This window comes from Vicugna pacos, chromosome 16, assembly GCF_048564905.1.
Source record: "Vicugna pacos chromosome 16, VicPac4, whole genome shotgun sequence".
Lineage (NCBI taxonomy): Eukaryota > Metazoa > Chordata > Mammalia > Artiodactyla > Camelidae > Vicugna > Vicugna pacos.
The window spans coordinates 61,820,184-61,838,799 of NC_133002.1; the positions used below are offsets into that span (position 1 = coordinate 61,820,184).

An 18,616-nucleotide genomic window follows, 5' to 3' on the forward strand; every position below is an offset into this window, starting at 1 on the left:
CTTAATCCCCTTGGTCCCCCTGTGAGATGGGGCAGTGGCACCCACAGTCCGTCCAGTGGGGTTCATGGTGATCAGGGTGCAAGGCTGTCCCTCCCTGGGTGGCAGAGAGGGTCCCAGCATGGTCTCGTCCTTAAGTTTGTCCTTCCAGGGATCGAGTGTGTAGAGAGAGCACAGCCTGGCTCGGCCGCATGCACGCAGGCGCACGTGTGCGTGGGATGCAGGCAGACACGCCCGCCTTCTTCGGCAGCAGGAGGCTCGTCACTTCCTCCGTGCCTGTGGCAGTCCTGCCAGGAAGGTGCTGGGGTGGGGGTGGGGGTGCGTCGCCAGGAGCGGAGCTGAGGGATAAACAGGATCCCCAGCGGGTGAACAACGGACCCCGGGCGCAGGCAGCGCAGTCCCTTGGCTGAGCTCCCTTCTACAGTTGTGCTGGTCTCTCTAATTGTGACGCAGAGTTGGAGATGGGGTGTCCTGCAGCCCTGGGTCTTCATTGGCTGTGGAGACCCAGGACCCAAGTCAGTCAAAGTGGTTGTCACCGTGCAGGCCGCCAGGATGCCCGGGAGTTGAGCAGGTGGGAAGGCCTCTGTCCGGGCTGGCGGCTCCCAGGGTCCTGCCGACACTGCCCGTGCAGCTGAGCTCGGCCCCTCTCATCCCTTGTGTAGACACACAGGGCTGGGGTCCCAGGGTGGATGGGGCAGCTGGCCCTAGGACTGGAGGGGTGGCAGGGATGTCCAGTTCTGTGACATCTTAGCAAGAGGGTCACTGCCTGCCACTCCTGAGCTTGTGAGCGTCTCTGGCTGAGACCCCCGCCCTCCCTGACCCTCCCTCGGCGTGTGCGGTGGAGGAGGCAGGGAGCCCTCATGGCGCTGGGCCCACGGACACTGGGGGGGGTGCGGGCAGACACAGTCGAGGCGACGGCAGCGTGTGGAGGGGTGTTGGTCTCACCTGTAGAGCACAGGTCGGAGTTTGGAGAGGCTGCTGGTCGTTGGCCGTGTTGTGGGGTCTGTGTCCCGGCTGCAGGAAAGTGGCCTCGTGCAGGGGCCTCTCTGTGGCCCTCCAGCGTCACAGCAGGCATGAGCAAGGCCCCGTGGCCCTGGGGGCAGCTGCACGGTCTGTTCAGGGAGGCCTCCCTCCTAGCCTGGCACTTCTTTGGTGCTGGTGACGAGAGACACTCCCTTTTTCTTGGAAAGTAGACAAGGCCGCCTCTTCCCGTCCCGCACGTGCTGTGGGATGTCGGCTCCCTCCCAGCAGAGTCCCACGGAAGACTCCGTGGTGTGGTGGACAACGGAGCCCTGGGCCCTCTTGGGCAGGGCTTCTGCCTCTGTTGGTGCCCGCGTCCCCTCCCAGGGCCCCGCAGGTGCCTGTGCGCTGTGTGTGGAGGGAGGCGCTGCACAGACCCCTGGATGGGCAGCCGGCGGGGTGGGGACACTCACCGGCAGTTGGGGGTGGCTGGGCCCCTCCCAAGGCCTCTGAGGGTGGGTTTGGGCCCTTCATGGGCCTGGGGACGGCATGGCCCGCTGGGTCCAAGAGCCTCTGCGTGCGCCCTAGCACAGTGATGCACTCCAGCTCGGGGAGGCGCCCACCGGAGGAGCCTCTCCCACAGAGAAGTTCCTTGCGGAGAGGATCTGCCACCAGGGTCATCCCTACAAGGTCCTCTCGGACCCATCTCATCACTGGGGCTGCGTTTCTGGGAGATCAGCGATCTGCAGGCGGGGGCGGGGTGACTGCGCCTTCCTGTGGAAGCCCGCCCTCCGGCCTGGAGCCAGCATCCGGGAGGAGCTGGAAGCAAGAGTGGCCCTTTGGCCAGGGCGGGAGGGGCTCCCTGGGACACCAGCCCCACAGTCCTCACGCGTCTGCCGCCGCCTCCAGGCCGGCGAGGCGGTGGCTGTGTGACCAGGCCGTGCAGCCCAGGTGGCCTGGCTGGCACCCCGCGCTCCTGCCCTGCCCCCTCACTCGCACATTCCTGGTGCGTGAGCTCAGCGCTGCTCTGAGGAAGTGAAACCTGGCACTGTCCCGTGTGTCACTGGGAGGGCGTGGGCGTATGCCACGGTGACCCCCTGGTTGGCCTGGGCCTCTGCTGGTCCCCTTCCTGCTGTCCATCAGGATATTTGGGGCTGGAGGGAGCGAGCTGTGGAGCCTCCTCTTCTGCCACGGGGAGGGGCTGCGCTCAGACACCACCCTCGCCAGTGTCAGCCGTGTACCCGTCACGGCAGCTAGAAACCGTATACGGACAGGGCGCATGCGCGTACACGCCTGACGCTCCGGCGGCGGGGACCCAGCTGCCCTTGCAGGTTCAGACCCCGTTCTGTTCCGAGGACACGGCCACCCTCCAGCCTTGCTCCGCCCTGACGCGGAGCTGCGCCGTCCCCGCCGCCCACCCTCTGACCACAGCCCCTCGCCGTCTCCCCCGGACGCAGCGCCCTCATTAGCTGCTGCCTGTTAGGTGACGTCCCCAACCCCACTCCCAGGTGCTCCTTGGATTGGATGCATTCAGACTTGGGTTCCCCACTGCAGTGTCCCTAAAACCACTGACCTTCGTCCTGCCCTCTACCCCCTCCCGCCCCCAGCCCCACATTGCCGGGGCCGGCCCTCTGCCCTGCCTTCACTCAGGTTTCTGAGCAGCTCCGAGGGGTCTATGGCTGCGTGGTCTTGGCTACAATCTGGGCTCCCCTGGGGCAGCTGGAGGATATGTTTCCAAGAAGCAAACGTACTTGGGTTGACTCTCGGCTTCCCCGTCCTGCCCAGGAAAGCGGGCGTCCCCACCATGGGCTGTTCCTGCACCTTCCTGTCTGTTCTCACCTGCCGCCTCCCTTTATCCTGCTCCTGGCGTCCTGCTCCACACCAGCAGACCTTGTCGCAGGGCCTTGGCTCTGCTCCTGCCTGTGGCTCTCCGCTCTCAGCCACAGTCCTGTCTCCCCTGTGCTTCCACTCGACTGAGAGCCCCCTTCCCCGTCTGTGAGGGAGCCGTGTCCTGCTGTCTTGTTCTGCCGCCCAGTGTGTGGTGTGGGACGTTAGCCCCGTGGGGACGGAACTTTGACGAGGTGACTGCTGCGTCCCCGTTGTTCCTCAGCCCGGTGCAGCACCCGGCAGGTGCCCTTACCCTTGCTTCATCCAGGAGGGAAGGAGTACTTGTCCCGTGGACCCCGGCACTTGTTGGTCGTATTTCCTTCCCAGGTTCCCTGCACAGCGTGGAGGGGTGTGGCCCAGCCCTGGCAGTGAGCCCCTTGGCCCTGGGTCTCCATTCTGCTCTGTGCTGACGCCCCGGCCGCACGGCAGGATGGGCGATGGAAAACACAAGTATGGGGTTTTCTGGAGCCCGCACCTCATAGCCCTTTTCGGAACCTGCGTTGGTCCCACTGGCCTAGAGGAAGGAGCTGGGGACAGAAAGGTGTCCCGTGGGCCAGGCTGGGAGGGTGAGGGCGCCACTGTGTTCACACGGAAGCACCTGGGGCTGCGGCGGTCTGCCCACGGGGCCAGGCCGCTTCCCCTGCCCGCGCTGTTTCTCCCTTGTCCTCAGGAAAGACCAGACATGTATCACAAGGAGGAACTGAAGATGTGGGATGGGGCCACGGCCTTTCCTTAAAAGTTCTTGCAGTGTCCTCACCGGTGGAAGTTGGCAGCCAGCTGTCAGGGCCCGTTACCCAGGGGAGCTCTCATTTGGCCGTTGTTTGCGTACGCCTGTTTTTATGCCTTGTAATTAAAACATTCATTTGGCCTTCGCAGTGAAAACCTAATTCGTTCGGTCTGAGAGCTGGTGGTGTTGGCACGAGGCTCGAGTCCGTTGGGTGCGCGGACGGAGCCTGTTGGGTCCTTCCTGGCGCTGTGTTTGCCGTCAGCCTTTCATCAGAGCTGGTGCTTGGTAATTGATGTGTTGAGTGAGGATCCTGGTGGGAGGGGGCTCCAGGCCGGAGGAGCCTTTTGTGTGCGGCCTGCGGGGGGCCCTCCTCGCTGACTCAGCCCTGCCAGACGGGGTGGCGGCCCCTCTGCGCAGCGTGTCTGAGCCCGGCTGTGTGCCGGGTGCTGCCCACGAGGCCGGCGTGTGCTCGCTTGTGTCATCCGCGGGCCCGATGCAGTGGGGTCTGCTCCTACCCCGCTGTGCAGATGTGCAGGCTGAGGCCCGGGGCCTTCACCAAGGACACAGCTGGGACTGGACTGGGGCCTGACCATGTCTTCGTGGTCTCCGCCCTGGGCGTAGCACCTGCGGGATTCTCCCCTCACGGTTCTGACGCCCGGAGCTGCCCGGTGGCCCGTGCCCCTCATGCTATTCTCTTCTCTGTTTCAGACCATCATGGAGCAGTTCAACCCCAGCCTCCGGAACTTCATCGCCATGGGGAAGAACTACGAGAAGGCGCTGGCAGGTGAGGCCCGGGGCGGGTGGGGGCTGTCTCTATGGATGTGCAGCTCCCGGGCCTGATGGGAAGGGAAGGTGTTCCCGAAACACGACTTGGCGGAGGGAGGGCGGAGGCTCCTCACCCCGGAGGCCCGCGACGCTCAGTGCGCACTGTGCGCTGGGGCCGGGAAGTGCCGGGGCGGCTTCAGCCCTGGAGATGGGGGCCGGGGGTCGGCCCTCGTGGCTCAGGCCGATGATGGGTCCTCTCTGGAAGGCGTCGTCCCAGGACATGGCTCGCCTCCCTGGGCTTCCTCCCCGAGCGGAGTAATTTTATTCCCAGCCATGTAGTGTCGATGTCCTTGTGGTGAATCCGTCAGGGCCTGGCTGGGGGACGGGCTCACATGCCCTTGTCCCTGGACGCGACGCACAGGCCCCCGCCTGGGCTCCCCACGAGGTCCTGTGGGGACTGTGGGTGGAGCCGGCTGTATCCTGCCCCTGTCTGTTTTCCTGGACTGATGGGACAAAGCCCACTGGCCACATCACACTGTCCCTCAGCTGCCCTCCGTCTCCCCAGGCCAGCCAGGCCTCTGCCCACTTGGCTTGCCCTCCGTCTGTTCCAAGGAACCCACCCGTCCGGGTGGTGGACAGCTCCAGCCGCTGGGGCTTGGAGCCCACACGCGCTCTCAGGCTGCAGAGAAATTGTGTGCTTCATTGAAAGCCGCCTGAATAGAGTTTGATCAACTGCCCAGTTGTAAGCCCCTAACCGGGTTCTGGAGAAAACAGATTAGAAATTGTAATTATGCTTCTGGCAGGTGCTCCTCGTGGCCCTGCTCCAGAGGGGCTCCGGCTTCCCTTCAGCCTGAGGGCACTGGGGGCTCCTCTGATGAAGGGGTGAGTGGGCACACCTGGAGTCTCGAAGTGTCCACATCCCGAGGATAGCTCTGCCACAGGCAGCAGGCACCAGAGCCTGGTCCTGGGAATCCGCAGGCCCGGAGCTTTGGTCCGAGTCCTGCGCGAAGTCAGGTTTGCCTCTCATTAAAGCAAAAGGCGCCGTGGGGTTGGGGCGAGGCCTTCCGCCCGCTCTGAGCATGTGAGTCACTCCCAGGTACACGTCTCGCTCTGCGACCGGGGGCAGTGACAGAGCCCCCTGCCCAAGCTGGCTGGGGAGTCTCCCTGCCCCCGGCTTTGCAGGTCTCTCGCCCGGGGCTGGTGTCTGTCTCATGAGAACACTGCGACCACTCCCCGTGGTCGGGGTGGCACCCTGCAGTTTGACTTGAATAGCTCGGGACGTGAGTCGACACTGTGTTCTCACACGGGAAGGGCTCTCACTATGGGACCTGGGGAACACCAACAACAAACAGCTCGGGTCCTGCCTCGTGCGAGCCTGCCGGGCGGGCGCTGGTGCCACAGTCCTGTCACTGCCTTGCCAGGGAAGTAACCGCCCCTCCTCTCCTCCGTCAGGTGTGACGTACGCGGCCAAAGGCTACTTCGATGCGCTCGTGAAGATGGGCGAGCTGGCCAGTGAGAGCCAGGGCTCCAAAGAGCTCGGTAAGACCCCCAGACTGGTGGAGACCCCCAGGGCCTCTGAAGTCGCCAGATGTCCCCAGGTAGATCTGGGACCCTGTCGTGTGTCTGGTCCATTGATTTGGGGTTAGGTTTTCCATGTCCAGTAAGAAGAGACTCCCTGAAGTAGCAGTCACCCTTGCAACTGGCGAGGGCTGTGGGGTGCACACCCTGCTGAAAGAGGGGTACCCCGGGTGGCTCAGGGTCCCCTGAGGAACACAGTTTGGGGACGAGGAGACAGATCTGTGTTTACAGGGATTTGTGGCAAAGCCTGAATGGCCGGTGCAGGGACCGTGTGAAAAGATGGACTCAAATGATGGCATTTAGTGACGTTGGGGAGGCGTCCCTGGTATGAAAACAAGGAGCCAGTTTTGTAAGAATACCAGCGAGGAACGTGGCTGCCACACGCAACTCGGGGACCTCACTGGGCTGAGAGGAGGGAGCAGGCCAGACACCCCACGTGGGTCGGGCTGGACGTGGGCCTTTATTCAGCATCCAGAAAGCCGCGGGTCTGCAGCTCTGTGGCTCTAGAGGAAAACTGGCCTGCTGGGGACACAGAGCTGATCTGCCCTGGGCGGCCCTGTGAGGACTTGGAGGTGGGGGAGCCATGGTGGTCAGGCCTGTAGGCTCAGCCTGGCTGGTGCCCTGTTGGATGTTTGAGGTGAACAGAGGCCTGGATCTTTGGTGATTGGCAGTGGCCATGAACCAGCCTGTTCCTGAGCTCAGAGGCCCTGTGTGGGCCCTGCCCAGCACTCCTGTTGTTCCTACCACAGACCCAGTGAGTGGAGTTAGGGGGGCGGGCTGCACCTGCCGTCATGGCAGGATGTCCCTTCACCTCTCTGGGAGCTGCTGGGGGCTCCGGCCTAAATCAAGGAGCTTCTGGTTTGCTTGTGGGTTTTGGAAATCTCTCCAGGGGCTCATTGGGGTCCGTCACCAAATGGGAGTCTCTGTGCATGTCAGCAGGGGTAGCTGGTGAGATGCCAGCCAAAAGGAGACCCCGTTTCCTCTGCTCCCAGCAGTTCTGAGACCAAACGTGGTTTTTCCCACAGTTCAGATCACTTCTCACAGCTATACCTGGGGTCAGGACAGACCCACTGGTTGGGGTCCTGCCCTGGGACTGCCCTCACTGCAGAGGCCAGTGTAAGTTATGGGTCTTCTGTGCCCACACTTCTGATTTGGCTACAGTTTGTGTTCCCGCCACCCTGTCCCCAGGTTTGGTAATTTGCTGGAATGGCTCACAGGACTCGGGGCAACGCTTGCTTTGATTATCAGTTTATCATAAAGGCCATGATGCGGGACGCAGTGGGCAGGTCCATGAGGGCGCAGGAGCCTTTGTCCCCGTGGAGCTGGAGTGCACCCCCCATGTGGGTATATCAATCACCCTGAGAGCTATCCAGACCCTGCGGTTTAGGGATTTCCAGGCGCTGCCAGTTGTTAACCCAGCCTTCAGCCCTTCTCTCCCTGGAGGGTGGAGGTGGGACGGAAAGTTCCTCTTCTAACCCCGGGCGATCTTTCTGGGGATCAGCCTCACCCAGGCTCCCACCCACAGTCACCTCCCTAGAACCGAGGATGCTCCCATCACCCAGAGATAACAGGGATGTAGGATCTGCGTCAGGAGCCAGGGCAGAGATCAGTGTGGCTTTCTTCTTGGTCGCTGTCATGCCAGCCCTGCTCTGGGAGTTAAATTTTTCCTTTTTGTAACGGATTTATTGAGACTTAATTCACATGTACAACTGACCACTGCATAACACAATCTGGTGGTTTCTGGTATGTTCATGGGGCTGGGGACCATCACCACTGTCTAGTTCCTAAACATTTTTACTCACCCCCAAGATGCAAGCTGTCGCCGTTAGTAGTCACCCCCACCCCGAAGTACTGATCTGCGGCCTGTCTGGACTTACTGCTTCGGATGTTCCTGCAGTGGAGTGGAGCACTGACCCACTGTGACTGGTCACATCTGACTTCTCTCACTTAAGGTCATGTTTTCAAGGTGCACATGTTGTAGCGCACGTCAGAGCCCCGCTCTTTTCATAGCTGAGTAATATTCCGCCACGTGGACTCCATGGGTTGCTCCCACGTCTTGGCCGGGTTCAGTAGCACTGGGGTCAGCGGTCAGGCACAAGTGTCTGGACATTTCTTCGTGTGAGCCTGGGATGGGAACCGCCGGTCATGCAGTCGGAGTTGAATTTCTAATAAAGCAGTGCACACACTGGTTTAGAGACGAGCTGCCCCCCCCCCCCCCAGTCCGGCTGCCCTGCCCGAGGCCCGCTTGTCGGCCCTGTGTGTCATCTGCCTGCGTTTGCTTCCATATGTATAAACAGGTGGGTTTGCACTATTTTTTCTTAATTTTGGACACTGTTTAACGACTCTTACTCTAGAAGATCTGGATTTAGCATTTTTACACTGTCCCTTGCCCCCCCAGTAGAACGGTGACCACTTTCGCTTTAATCAGTGTCTGGTGTAGCATTTGCAAGGTGGTGACGGGAACCCTTTTATCAGCTCAGAGGGACCAGCCTGACCGCCGACGGCGTGATGAGGCGGACATGCCTGTGCACGCCTGCCCGGGTGGGATCGGCACTGTAGCCCCCCGCCCCGTTCCCCTTCCCCCGTGTCCCCCTTCTGTGTCCCCACTCCACATCCCCCGTGCCCGGCAGCCACTGCTGTGCTTTCTGCCCGAGGTCCAGCCTGCACTCGTCCGAGTTCACGTCCGTGAAACCGCAGCATGCGCTGTGCTGTGGGTCTGGCCTCTCTCATCTCGTGATTGTTTTGAAAGCCACCCCTCCAGACCACGTGCTTTTGCGCTGTGTGGACGTGCCGGCGGTTCGTGTGCTCTTCCGTGGACAGACGCTTGAGTTGTTCCCAGTTTGGGGTGTTCCCACGTCTGCGTTTCTCCGTGAACGACTGGTGTCCGGCATCTTTCCGTGTGTCATTTGGTGAAGTACCTGTTTGGATCTTTGCCCCTCCTTCTGTGGTTGGATGTTTGTCTTGTGATTGAGTTGTGGAAGGTCTCTCTGTGTTGTAGGGAGAGATGCTCCATCAGATACGTATTTTGCATATGTTCTCTCCCAGTGTGGTTTGCTTTTCATTTTTGTAATGGTGTGTTTAAAATAGGTACGTTTGATTTTAATGAAGTTCAATTGAGTGATTTTTTTTCCAGAACTATAGCCTGTGGTTTCTGTTACTGTTCGAGAACTTTGGTTTTTTTTTGGAGTTGTTAATTGCCTCACTCTTTCCTTTGCTTAGCTGTCTGTGTACTATTAACTCACTCCCAAAGCTGAGACCAAGCTCTGGGCCCTTCCCTGCTGGCAGCTGCCCCGTTAACGTGGCTGCTCCTCCCCCGGGAGCTTGCCTCCTGGAGCCAGTCCTGCTCTGACCCACCGGGCTGGCGGCTGCGCTGTGCTGTGATGCCCCTTCTCTATACTGGGACCGAGCTTTCTGGGCCTCGGGTCCCGTCTTGCTCCCACAGTAGGGGGATCAACCTTCCTTCTAGTGGCTCTTAAGCAGGAAAGGGGGGAGTACGTTTCTGGGCCCGGGTCTGTCCGCAGGTGCTGCCTTCCCTGGCACTGATGGCTTAGAATTCCAGGTGGGAGGCTGCCTTCCCTGGGACTCAAGGCCTCAGCCCCGCTGTCCTGTGACTCCCAGTTCCTGTCCTCAGTGCCGTTTTGGCTGATTTTTTTTTTTTAAATGTAGGTTTTTTGTTTTCCCTCCTGGGAGCTTTTGAGATCTTTGTCCTTGGGTGGGTATTTTGCAATTTCCAGATATGCTCCTGCATTTGTTGGAGGAGGTCCCGAGGGGGTCTAGAGAAGACAGCATTCCAAGCGTGGGCATGGCTTGTGGCCTCCAGGGTCCAGGGAGAGGTAACCAGGAACTTAAGCTGCGACCCTGACCCCCGGTGAGGACAGCGGGGGCGCCGGAGGGGCAGAGGGCAGGAGCAAGGATAGGACCAGAAAACAGGGTGGGCAGAACGAGGTGCTTTGGCGGAAAGGATCTGGTGGAGGAGCAGCGGGCAGGGACTGGGGCTTCAGGCTGCGGGAAGCTGAGTTCGTGCTGCCTGGCGTCACTCCAGCCGTGCTGCGTGTTCACTGTCGTAGAATATTCCACGAACGCGAGAACTCGTGTCCTCCCTTCTCTCCATCAGCTCTTGGGTTACTCCTGGTGGATTCTGCTCTGCATGGGCTGGCCTGTGGGACTGACACCGAGCCCTGCCGTGGGGTGACTTGGTGCCGTCCTGCGGGACCGCCTCCAGTGTGACGCCCTGGGGCTCTCCCTCTGGGCCCTTCTGTCCCCTCAGGGGACAGCAGTGAGCGGGTGGGCTCACACCCGCTTTCAAGAATCATCTTCTCGTGCGCCCGCTGTGTGGGTGAGCCCTGCCCAGCAGGCCACCTGGCCCCCAAGCACTGAGGCACCGGCTCCGCTGAGGAGCCAGGGTCTTCCAGGCCCTTCCAGGCCCTTCCGAGCTGCTCACCTCTGCTCCCTGCCATGAGGCCCTGGTAGAAATTTGAGACCTGGGGCCCTTGGCTGGAGTGTGGAGGGTTTAGGGTTTGGTGTACGTTTTGGCCGCTGTCCCTGTGAAACAGTGTCACTGTGTCACTCTTTGGAAACGTTTTCTTCCCGGATCCTCAGTTCTTTGGTCTCGTTGACTCTGCCTGTGGCCCTGGGCGTCTGTATGCGCTCCCCCTCTCCAGAGGCTGGTCCAGATCCTGGAGGAGGGGGCTGTGCTGATTCCCAAATGACTCAGAGTCTGGGATGTTCGTCCACGGGCTGCTTGGTCTGGGGTGTGGCCTGTGTTTATAGGTGTCTGTTATGTTTGAAAAGAACACATGTTCCCTGACTGTGGTGCGGGGTTCCTAATTGTGTTCAAATCTTCAGCAATTTTACCTCCTCGTTAGTAACTGAAAGAGACGTTCCTTCTACTCTCCAGGGTGGTGGCCCCGTCTTGTTTCTTTGTGGTTTTTGCTTTATGTGTTTTCCGGTTGTGTTATTGGGGGTGTAAACTGTATGTCATGTCGGTCGTGTCTTCCTGAGGAGCGGAACCTTATCATGCAGTCGCCTCCTCTGTCCACACTAGTCCAGCTTTCAGACTTCTGTCTTGCACTGTTTGGTTTCCTCTGCCCCTTCCTGTCTGCAGTCCCGGAGTATTGCTTGTTTCTGACCACTTTCTCTTCGGCATACTTTTTCCCCCAGGGTGGGAGGGAAGGGATGGGAGGTCCCTGCTGTCCCAGGGGTGAACCAGAGACCTCAAGGGGTGGGTGCCTCCTGGGCAGGGGGCGCTCTGGTCGAGGTGTGTCAGCCTGGAGGGAGTCTCCTGGGCCAGGCATTGGGCTCCGACCAGTCTGGGGCCTGGCACACTGCACAGCACGGGGGCTTTGTCTGCTGTCTGGTTGATGACTTCCTGCTTGGGTGTGGCCCTTGGTGGCTGTGGGTCAGGGATTGCCAGGCAGGCAGTGGCAGGGACCCCGGCCCCTCCCCGCTCCCACTCCGTCCTCTGTGCGGATCCCTGCCCAGTTCTTCCAGTTCTTCCTCCCTTTTCTTTCCCATGTAGGGCAGGAGCCTCGGGGCTAACTCTGCTCCCTGGGCCCACAGCCCGTTAGGACAACGTGGGACCCTCGTCGAACCGCTGCACCCCCTCCCCATCTGCACCTCCTCCCTGTCTCCCTCAAGCCTTGCACCGCGTCCTTCTTGCACAGAGGGAGGGTCCTGAGCAGCATGTGCGCCACCGCCGTCAGCCCAGCGCGGGCTGCTCAGAGGTGGACCCCATGTTGCCAGAGCAGAGGCACTTGCGACGCAAGGTCTCCTCCTGCGGGGTCGGAGCCCAGTCGCCGCGCTGCAGCCCGGCAGCTGCCCCTTTGTTCCTGCTCCCCGTGGAGAGCGAGTGGCCGGCCTGCCTTTGGTCCTGCGGCCGGGAGGCGGCCTTGGGCAGGGGCTCCAGACCTCACAGAGGAGACGGCCTCTCATCTTCACTCTGCTTGGCGCCGGCTGTGCTTTGATAGGCTGCTTGGTCGGGGTGCAGGGACGCCCGTGTTCCCCACCCTCACTGCCCTCTCATCCCCCACCAGTGGCCACCCACACGCACGGTTGACTTGCCTCCCCGACCACCACCCTCGGCTCTGCTGGCTCGCCTGGGGTCACCCCAGGCAGGCATGGTCATGGAGTCCGTCCTGCCTCTGATCAGGGCACGTGGGGTGGCTTTTCCGAGGCCACATCCTGCTCGCCTTCCTCGCAGTTTTCTGTGTGTGCTGGGGCTGGCCGGCAGCTCGGGGCAGTGGGGGTGTCCCATCCGGGTCCGAGGCTCCAGGCCAGTCCCTGGTGTGTGCAGAGCCAGGACGTGGCCCAAGGGAGGGTGACCGCCCATCACCGTGGCCTGCAGGTGCTCATGCTTCAGCAGATAGACCGTGAATCTGGGGACTTGCTAAGATCTGGGAGCGAACACGTCTGCTTCTCCTGCTCCTTGCGCTGGAGTTGTGGTAGGGGGCAGCCGGGGTGGGGTGCACCCACCTCCCACCATCCTCCTGACTCACGCAACCTGAGATGCCGGTGGCCTGATGGGGAACACGGTATGGAGTGTGGGTATTTCTGGAGTGCTCTGACGTGGGCTTTGGGGTCTCCAGGTCAGGTCCCTTTTGCCCTGATGGGGGACAGTGCAGGAGCCACCCTCCCATCCTGGGCGTGGTCAGCAGTGCCCTGTCCTTTCCAGGCTCTCCTGCTACCTTAAACTAAGTCACGGGACATCTCAAGTCACATCAAAGCAGAAAGAGCAGATGGAGAACCCACCGGCTGGCACAGACCAAGTACGGCTGTCTAGTCTGCCCGCGACACTGCTCCTGTGGAGTCCCTGATGGCACCTCCTTTCTTCCCTCAGCCTCCGTGGGCGCCGTTGGCAGGCCCGGCCTTAGCCATGGGGCTGGGAGCATACGTGTTCCCCGTCCAGGCGGTGGACGGGCTGGCTTCGGGCCCTTCCTCCCACTGTCGCAGCCACTGGAGAATGGGCCTGGTGCAGTCAGCCCCTGTTGTCACACTTGCTCCGGGGGCGCCACGGTGGACATTGCTCTCGTTCTTTGTGTGGGGGACACTGTGCAGCCCCTCGACAGCCGTGCCGCCGTCGACAGGGGCCCCCAGGGAGCTGCTCACCTGAGCGCTACCGCCCGCTGAGCAGCCGCCTGCAGCCAGGCCCCTCCGTAGCTCCTCTCCCAGAGCGACTGCCGAGTGGGGCCGGGCCACGCCGCGCCGGGGAGGGAGGGGGAGCGGAGGCCGATGTGCTTGGGCTCTGGGTACAGCATGCGAACGTGGGCAGGTGACTCGGGTGCTGTGCCAGCATCACTCATGCGAGGAGAAGGTCTCCTCAGCTGCCCTGTGCAGGACTGTGCAGGAGGCTGAGGGTACAGGTCCTGTGGAATGTTCTAGACTTTGCAGGGAGGAGGGACTAACGTGAGGCCGCAGTAGCAGCAAGGGGCACGTCCTGCCCTGAGTGTGTGGCCGAGCTGCACGCTGGGCCTGTCCCCCCCGGATCCTCTGTCCGGCCTCCGCCCGGGGCCTCACCCTGGCTGGCTCGTCGGTCCACGGCTGCGGGCCCGCGGCTGAGCGGCTGTTTTGCTTGGCCCTCCTGGCCGTCTCCTGGGACCTCTGTTGTGTTCTCTGCCTTTGAAGAGCCCGCTTGTTTGTGATTCCGGGCGTGCGTGAGCTTGCAGTGCCCTAGGCCTGAGCTCGCCGCCACTTGCCGACAACCCCTGCCGTACGTGCACCGGCACCCAGGGGACAGGCCGGGGCTCCCTGCTGGGCGCGACCGCGGAGCAGGAGGTGACTCCCCTGCACCTGAAACCGGGCCGGGTTTGGCCACTGAGTCACCAGGTTAAGGTGTGGCCCGGCCCCTTCCCTGCCCTTTGGCTGCCGTCCACACCTGGCTACCCGAGCGAGGAGCAGGGGCGGGCAGCCCCGTGCCGCCTTGGGGGGCTCGCCCCGTGGGACTGGGCTGCCTCTTCCGGTTCCTAGAGGCGCCGGCTCGCTTTCCCATGGCCCTGTGCTCAGTGGCGGGGGTGGCCCGTCCCTGTGTGCGATGTCGCAGAAATGTAGGCGGCCCTTGAGACTGCTGCCAGGTGACTCTCTTGGCAGAGGCGGGTCTGAGGTGGTGCCGCAGGTGCCCGCCTGGTCGGCCCCAGCGCTCTGCGAGGCCGGGAGGTGGTCGGGCCGCACCACGGCCCCTCCCGCGTCAGGCAGGGCTGTCTGCACCTGGCCAGGGAGCCCGAGCGAGTCCCAGCCTTCCCTGCTGGTGGGTGATGACAGTCTGTCTCCACGTGATGTCAGACCCTGGTAGCAGGACCCGCCTGTGACTGCTGAACCCTCCTGACAGAGGCCACTTGGAGGCCTTAATTGAAGCCACACAGTGGGAACCATGTTGATTTCCCATGGCACACGGAAGGGGTGTCCCTTAGCCACCAGGAGCCTTGTCGGGCACAGGCCATCACCGGAGCCCGGGGACGGAGGAGTCCCTGCTCTCCTGGCCTCCCTTGGGCCGTGTCAGTCTTGACACCAGACAGGTTTTGGGGGGCATCTCTGTCCTCAGGCCCAGCTCTGTGCAGACCCTAACCTCGGTGCTGCCCACGAGAGGGGCGGCGGTGGTCTGGGGGAGTCCTTTCTCAGGGCCCTTGGACTCAGATGCCTGGTGCGAGGGCCTGGGGGCTCCAGCGTGCCCATCTCGCCCTCCCTGATGATCTGGGGCGCTTTGTGGGGCGGGATCGATCCTTGGTCAGGGGAGATTCGGCAGCGTGCTGCCTGGATCTGCCTGTTTTTGGCGGCCTTGGGAACAGCAGGAAAGGTGGCTCAGCCTGTGTTTGTGCTCCATCAGGGTCCGAGGGCCGCTCTGGGGCGGGAACGTCCACAGGGAACAGGGTGTGACTGGTGACCCCAGGGTCTCTGGCCTGGTGCCTGGGGATCCTGCTTGGGAGGAGGGAGGGGGTTCCTCAGCCGCAGTTCGCTCTGAGCTTGGTTCTGATGGCGAAGTGGGGCTGGTGGGGTCTGTGAGGACCTGGCTGGGGCTGCTCCCGCTGAGAGGGGAGCATGTCACCTGCCCCGGGTCCGCAGCAGGAGTCTCGCCCAGGCCTTTAACACCCCGTCCAGCCGGGCCCATGAAGCTCTCTCGCTGAGGCCCGAGGCCCCACCATGTCTTCTCTGAGCTGTGCTGCGTGCTCAGTGCGTCAGGGAGTGAGGGGGAAAGCAGCTCCTTCGTTTACCCTCCTACCAAGAGCGGGCAGCCCTGGAGCCTCCCACACATGCAGGGGCCTGGGGTGGGCGCAGGTGCGGCGTGGGGGCCTGTGTGGCAGGTCTGCCTGTCACCGGGGTGCTGGCCCCTGGGTCCCTGGCGTTGGCAGGAGGGCAGGCGGGTCAGAGGCACTGTGGATGCTCTGACCGCAAAGGCCTGGTCATCTGGCGGCTCATCCTCTCCAAGTGGATTTGTACCCGTTTGTGTCTCATGTGATTTAGAGCAAGTTGTTGCCCGAGAAACTGTCCCCAGGGGAGTTGACATCCACTTGCCCGGTTAATCAGGGCACAAATGGGCAGGTCAGTGGGGAGCCAGCACTGCTGATGGGGAGAGCCCCGTGGCACATGGGGAGGAGGGGAGCAGCAGCACCGCCCCAGCCTGGGGTGCAGCCTCCCCAGGCCGCTCTGACCCCTGGAGGGTGGCCACCCTAGCGTAAGGGTCAACCACACGCCTTCAAGCTCTGGGCCTGGTCTGCCCACCCCCGGAGGTCCAGGTGGCTTCCTGTGCCAGGGGTTGCGGTCCGCCCCGCCTGGTGACCTTGACCGCTCACATCTTTGCTCCGGGTGGGAACGTGGGGAAAACTCTGTGCTCTGTCCAGACCATCTCCTCGTCCCCTCAAGAGTGGCATCAGGCAGGAGAGAAGATGGCATCTGAATAGTGGCGAGGCCAGCGGGTAGAGAGTCTGCTGAGATGAGTCTGGTGGACGAGTCGGGGGGGAGGCTGCTGCAGGAGCCCGGCTCAGCCAGGGCCCGGCCTGTGGGGAAAGGACTGACCCAAGTCCCTGCCAAGCCTGTGTCCGCCTCTACTTGCCGCCCAGGCTCAGCCCACGCGTTGCACCCCCTGCTGGCTGTCCCTGTAGAGCTGCCCCCACCCTGGGCAGCCAGCCTGGAACCCCGGGGGCTATGTGTGACTATGGATGCCTGAGGGCATGTGGATCAGCCAAGGACGCGTCCAGGGAGGCTCAGGGCAGGCCTGAGGCTCCGGAATCTGAGTAGACTCCCGGTGTGACCGATGCTGGTCCAGGACCTGACCTGGAGCAGGCGGGGCGGAGGCTTGGGACAGGGAGGGGGCCAGCCCGGATAGTTTGGCCGCGTGTGGTCGGCCTCTCCTCTGCCTCGTTCCGTGACACCCCATTGCCCAGGCATCCAGCGGTGGACACAACACTGAGGGTGAGAGGCCATCTGGTCCCGGCCTGCTTCAGAGCGGCAGTTGGGAGGGTCACTGTCACCATGTCACCATCATCACCATGGCAACAGCTATCGATTCTTCTCCTGGTTACCCTTCTGGCCACCTTCCATTTTTGCCTTTTTTGTAGGCAGAGGAAGTACCTGCTTCTCCCAGGGAGGAGCTGGTGGCTTCCAGGCCCTCAGGGGGACGGTGGGGTTGGTGGCTGATCCTGAAGGGGTCCCTCGGCACTGATCCCTGCGCCCCATCCCATGGGCTCTCATGGCACCGTGCCTGCAACCCCTGGGGTGTGTGTTTCCGTGCTCCTGCCTTGCCCAGGCCTGTGCTGCTCAGCTTGGAGGCGCCTTTCCGCTCCGGAAGGTGCCAGAATAACGGAGCGTCACAGATGCTTGCTTCAGAGGCTCCAGGAGGTGACGGGCGCTCCCAGCCAGGCTAGAGCCACTGACCTCTTGGCTCCGAGCCCGCGGCCACCAGCAGGGAGCGGGAGCTCTGGCTCCTCCTGAGATGACAGATCCTCGAGAAACGAGTGTTTTGGCACCCTTGGTGGCCGCTGGTAATCAAAAGGCGCACCATGACCGCTGGGCAGCAACAGTGCCTCCTGCTCATCAGATGCGAGTCTAGCTCAACAGAGATGGGGCTGGGGGCCTAGTCTCCAAAGGAGGATCAGATGCCTTCTCTGCGCCGCCCCAGCACCACGAGGGGCTTCTGGGCTGTTCCAGCACGCAGCTCTGCCTGGGAGGAGGTGCGGCTCGCCAGTGTCCTCACGTGGTCCCCCAGCTCCACCCCCCTCACCTTGGGCTCCTCCAGCGAGGGGGGCGGGGTGGCCCTGGCTGGACCTGTCTTGCTCAGGGAGCTGGGGGGCCCTCCCAGACGATGCCTCGTGGCCCCACCCCTCCTTCCTCACGTGACGCCTGCACTGGTCATTCTGGCCGCAGTGCCAGGGAGCGTTGGCCTCCCTGATGTGACTATGTGGACGTTCTGCTCTCAAGTCCACCTGGGCCACAGCCTTGTGGCCACCCCACCTGGTGTTCCCATGAATCTCCGGCCCCCGCCTGACTTGTGAGGACGCCAGCAGCCAGAGAGGGGGCACTCACTCCCCTGCGGGTCCGGGAGGGCTTCGGCCCTCACAGGTGCAGGCGACAGCCCTGGGCTGCCCTGCCCTCTGAGCTGGCTTCATTTCTGGCAGCATCGGGGCTGGCCGCCCTCTGAGCAGTTTCACCGCCAGCGGGGGGTCGACGTCAGCTACTTTGGAGTTGGGGTGGGGGCCTCGTCAGGCGGCCCTTGCTGGGGGAGGGACCCTCCCCAGCCACAATCCAGCTACTCCTGGGGGCTAGTCTGGACGCCGTCCTGGAAGCCAAGTGCTCCAGGAGCGCCCAGCGGGGTCTGGGAGCCTTGGATCTCCCCAAGTCGGGGCAGCTGGGGAGCTGGTCTCTCATCAGCACCCCCCACGTTTGTACTGTTGCCAGAGATACCCCCTTTCTCCTCTGCACCCCAACACTGCCTTTATGGGAGCCCCCTGGGCTCTTGCCACAGGGCCTGGGCAGTGTCATCTTCACAGCCGGGGCCAAAGGCCGGCACAACCCTCACACAGTGGGAAGGACACAGGTGTCAGGGTAGGGTGGTGAGAGACCAGGCGGGCACTTGGGACCCCTACTCAGCTCTTACTGTCACCAAGGATGAAGAGCGTGGCGGGGCGGGAAGGGCACTGGTGGAGCCCGCCCCTTGAACAGAGGTGGGAGGTGCCCTCCTGCTGGCCCAGGCCAGGCTCCACGGGGGGACAGACACGCATGTGGGCTATGGGCTTTTCCTGTCTCCTCGCCCAGCCTCTGAACCGCTTCACCTGCCGTCCTGCTTAAAGGTGGAGGGCGTGCCTGGCAGGACCGCTGATGTCAGGTGGAGCTGTGCCAGGATTCCAATTGTCACTGTCACAGGGCACATGTTTGCTCGGCCCCTTCTCTGGGGCGAGGGCCGGCCCCAGCCTCTAACCAGGATGCACATGTTCTTCCTGATTCAATCCTGGGATGAGGGACAAACATGCACAGGCAACCACGAGACAGTGAGGCAGCCCAGGCCTGGAGCCCTTTCCCTGCCGACACCTGGACTGTTGGGACCTGTCGCCCCACAGGTGGCGCTCCCTGACGGGCATCCCCAGCCAGTGGACGGCGCCAGGATAGAGGCTGGTCTCTGCCCTGGGGCTGGTCCCGCTGTGTGGCTGGGGTTCCAGAAGTCCTGCCCTACACGTGTTGGACTCTCCCTTCCCCTTCCCCTCTTTCCCCTTCATTCCTTCC

At 62.5% G+C, this 18,616-nt stretch overlaps 1 protein-coding gene across 4 annotated transcripts in view; it reads left to right on the plus strand.

Moving 5' to 3' along the window:
- Positions 1-18,616, plus strand: part of BAIAP2 (BAR/IMD domain containing adaptor protein 2) — a 60,184-nt gene that overhangs the window by 10,075 nt on the left and 31,493 nt on the right. For all 4 annotated transcript variants that reach the window (XM_072939801.1, XM_072939802.1, XM_072939799.1 and 1 more), the window contains exons 2-3: positions 4,280-4,355; positions 5,789-5,875. In XM_072939801.1, the coding sequence (XP_072795902.1) occupies positions 4,280-4,355; positions 5,789-5,875 (163 nt within the window). The remainder of the gene's footprint in view (positions 1-4,279; positions 4,356-5,788; positions 5,876-18,616) is intronic.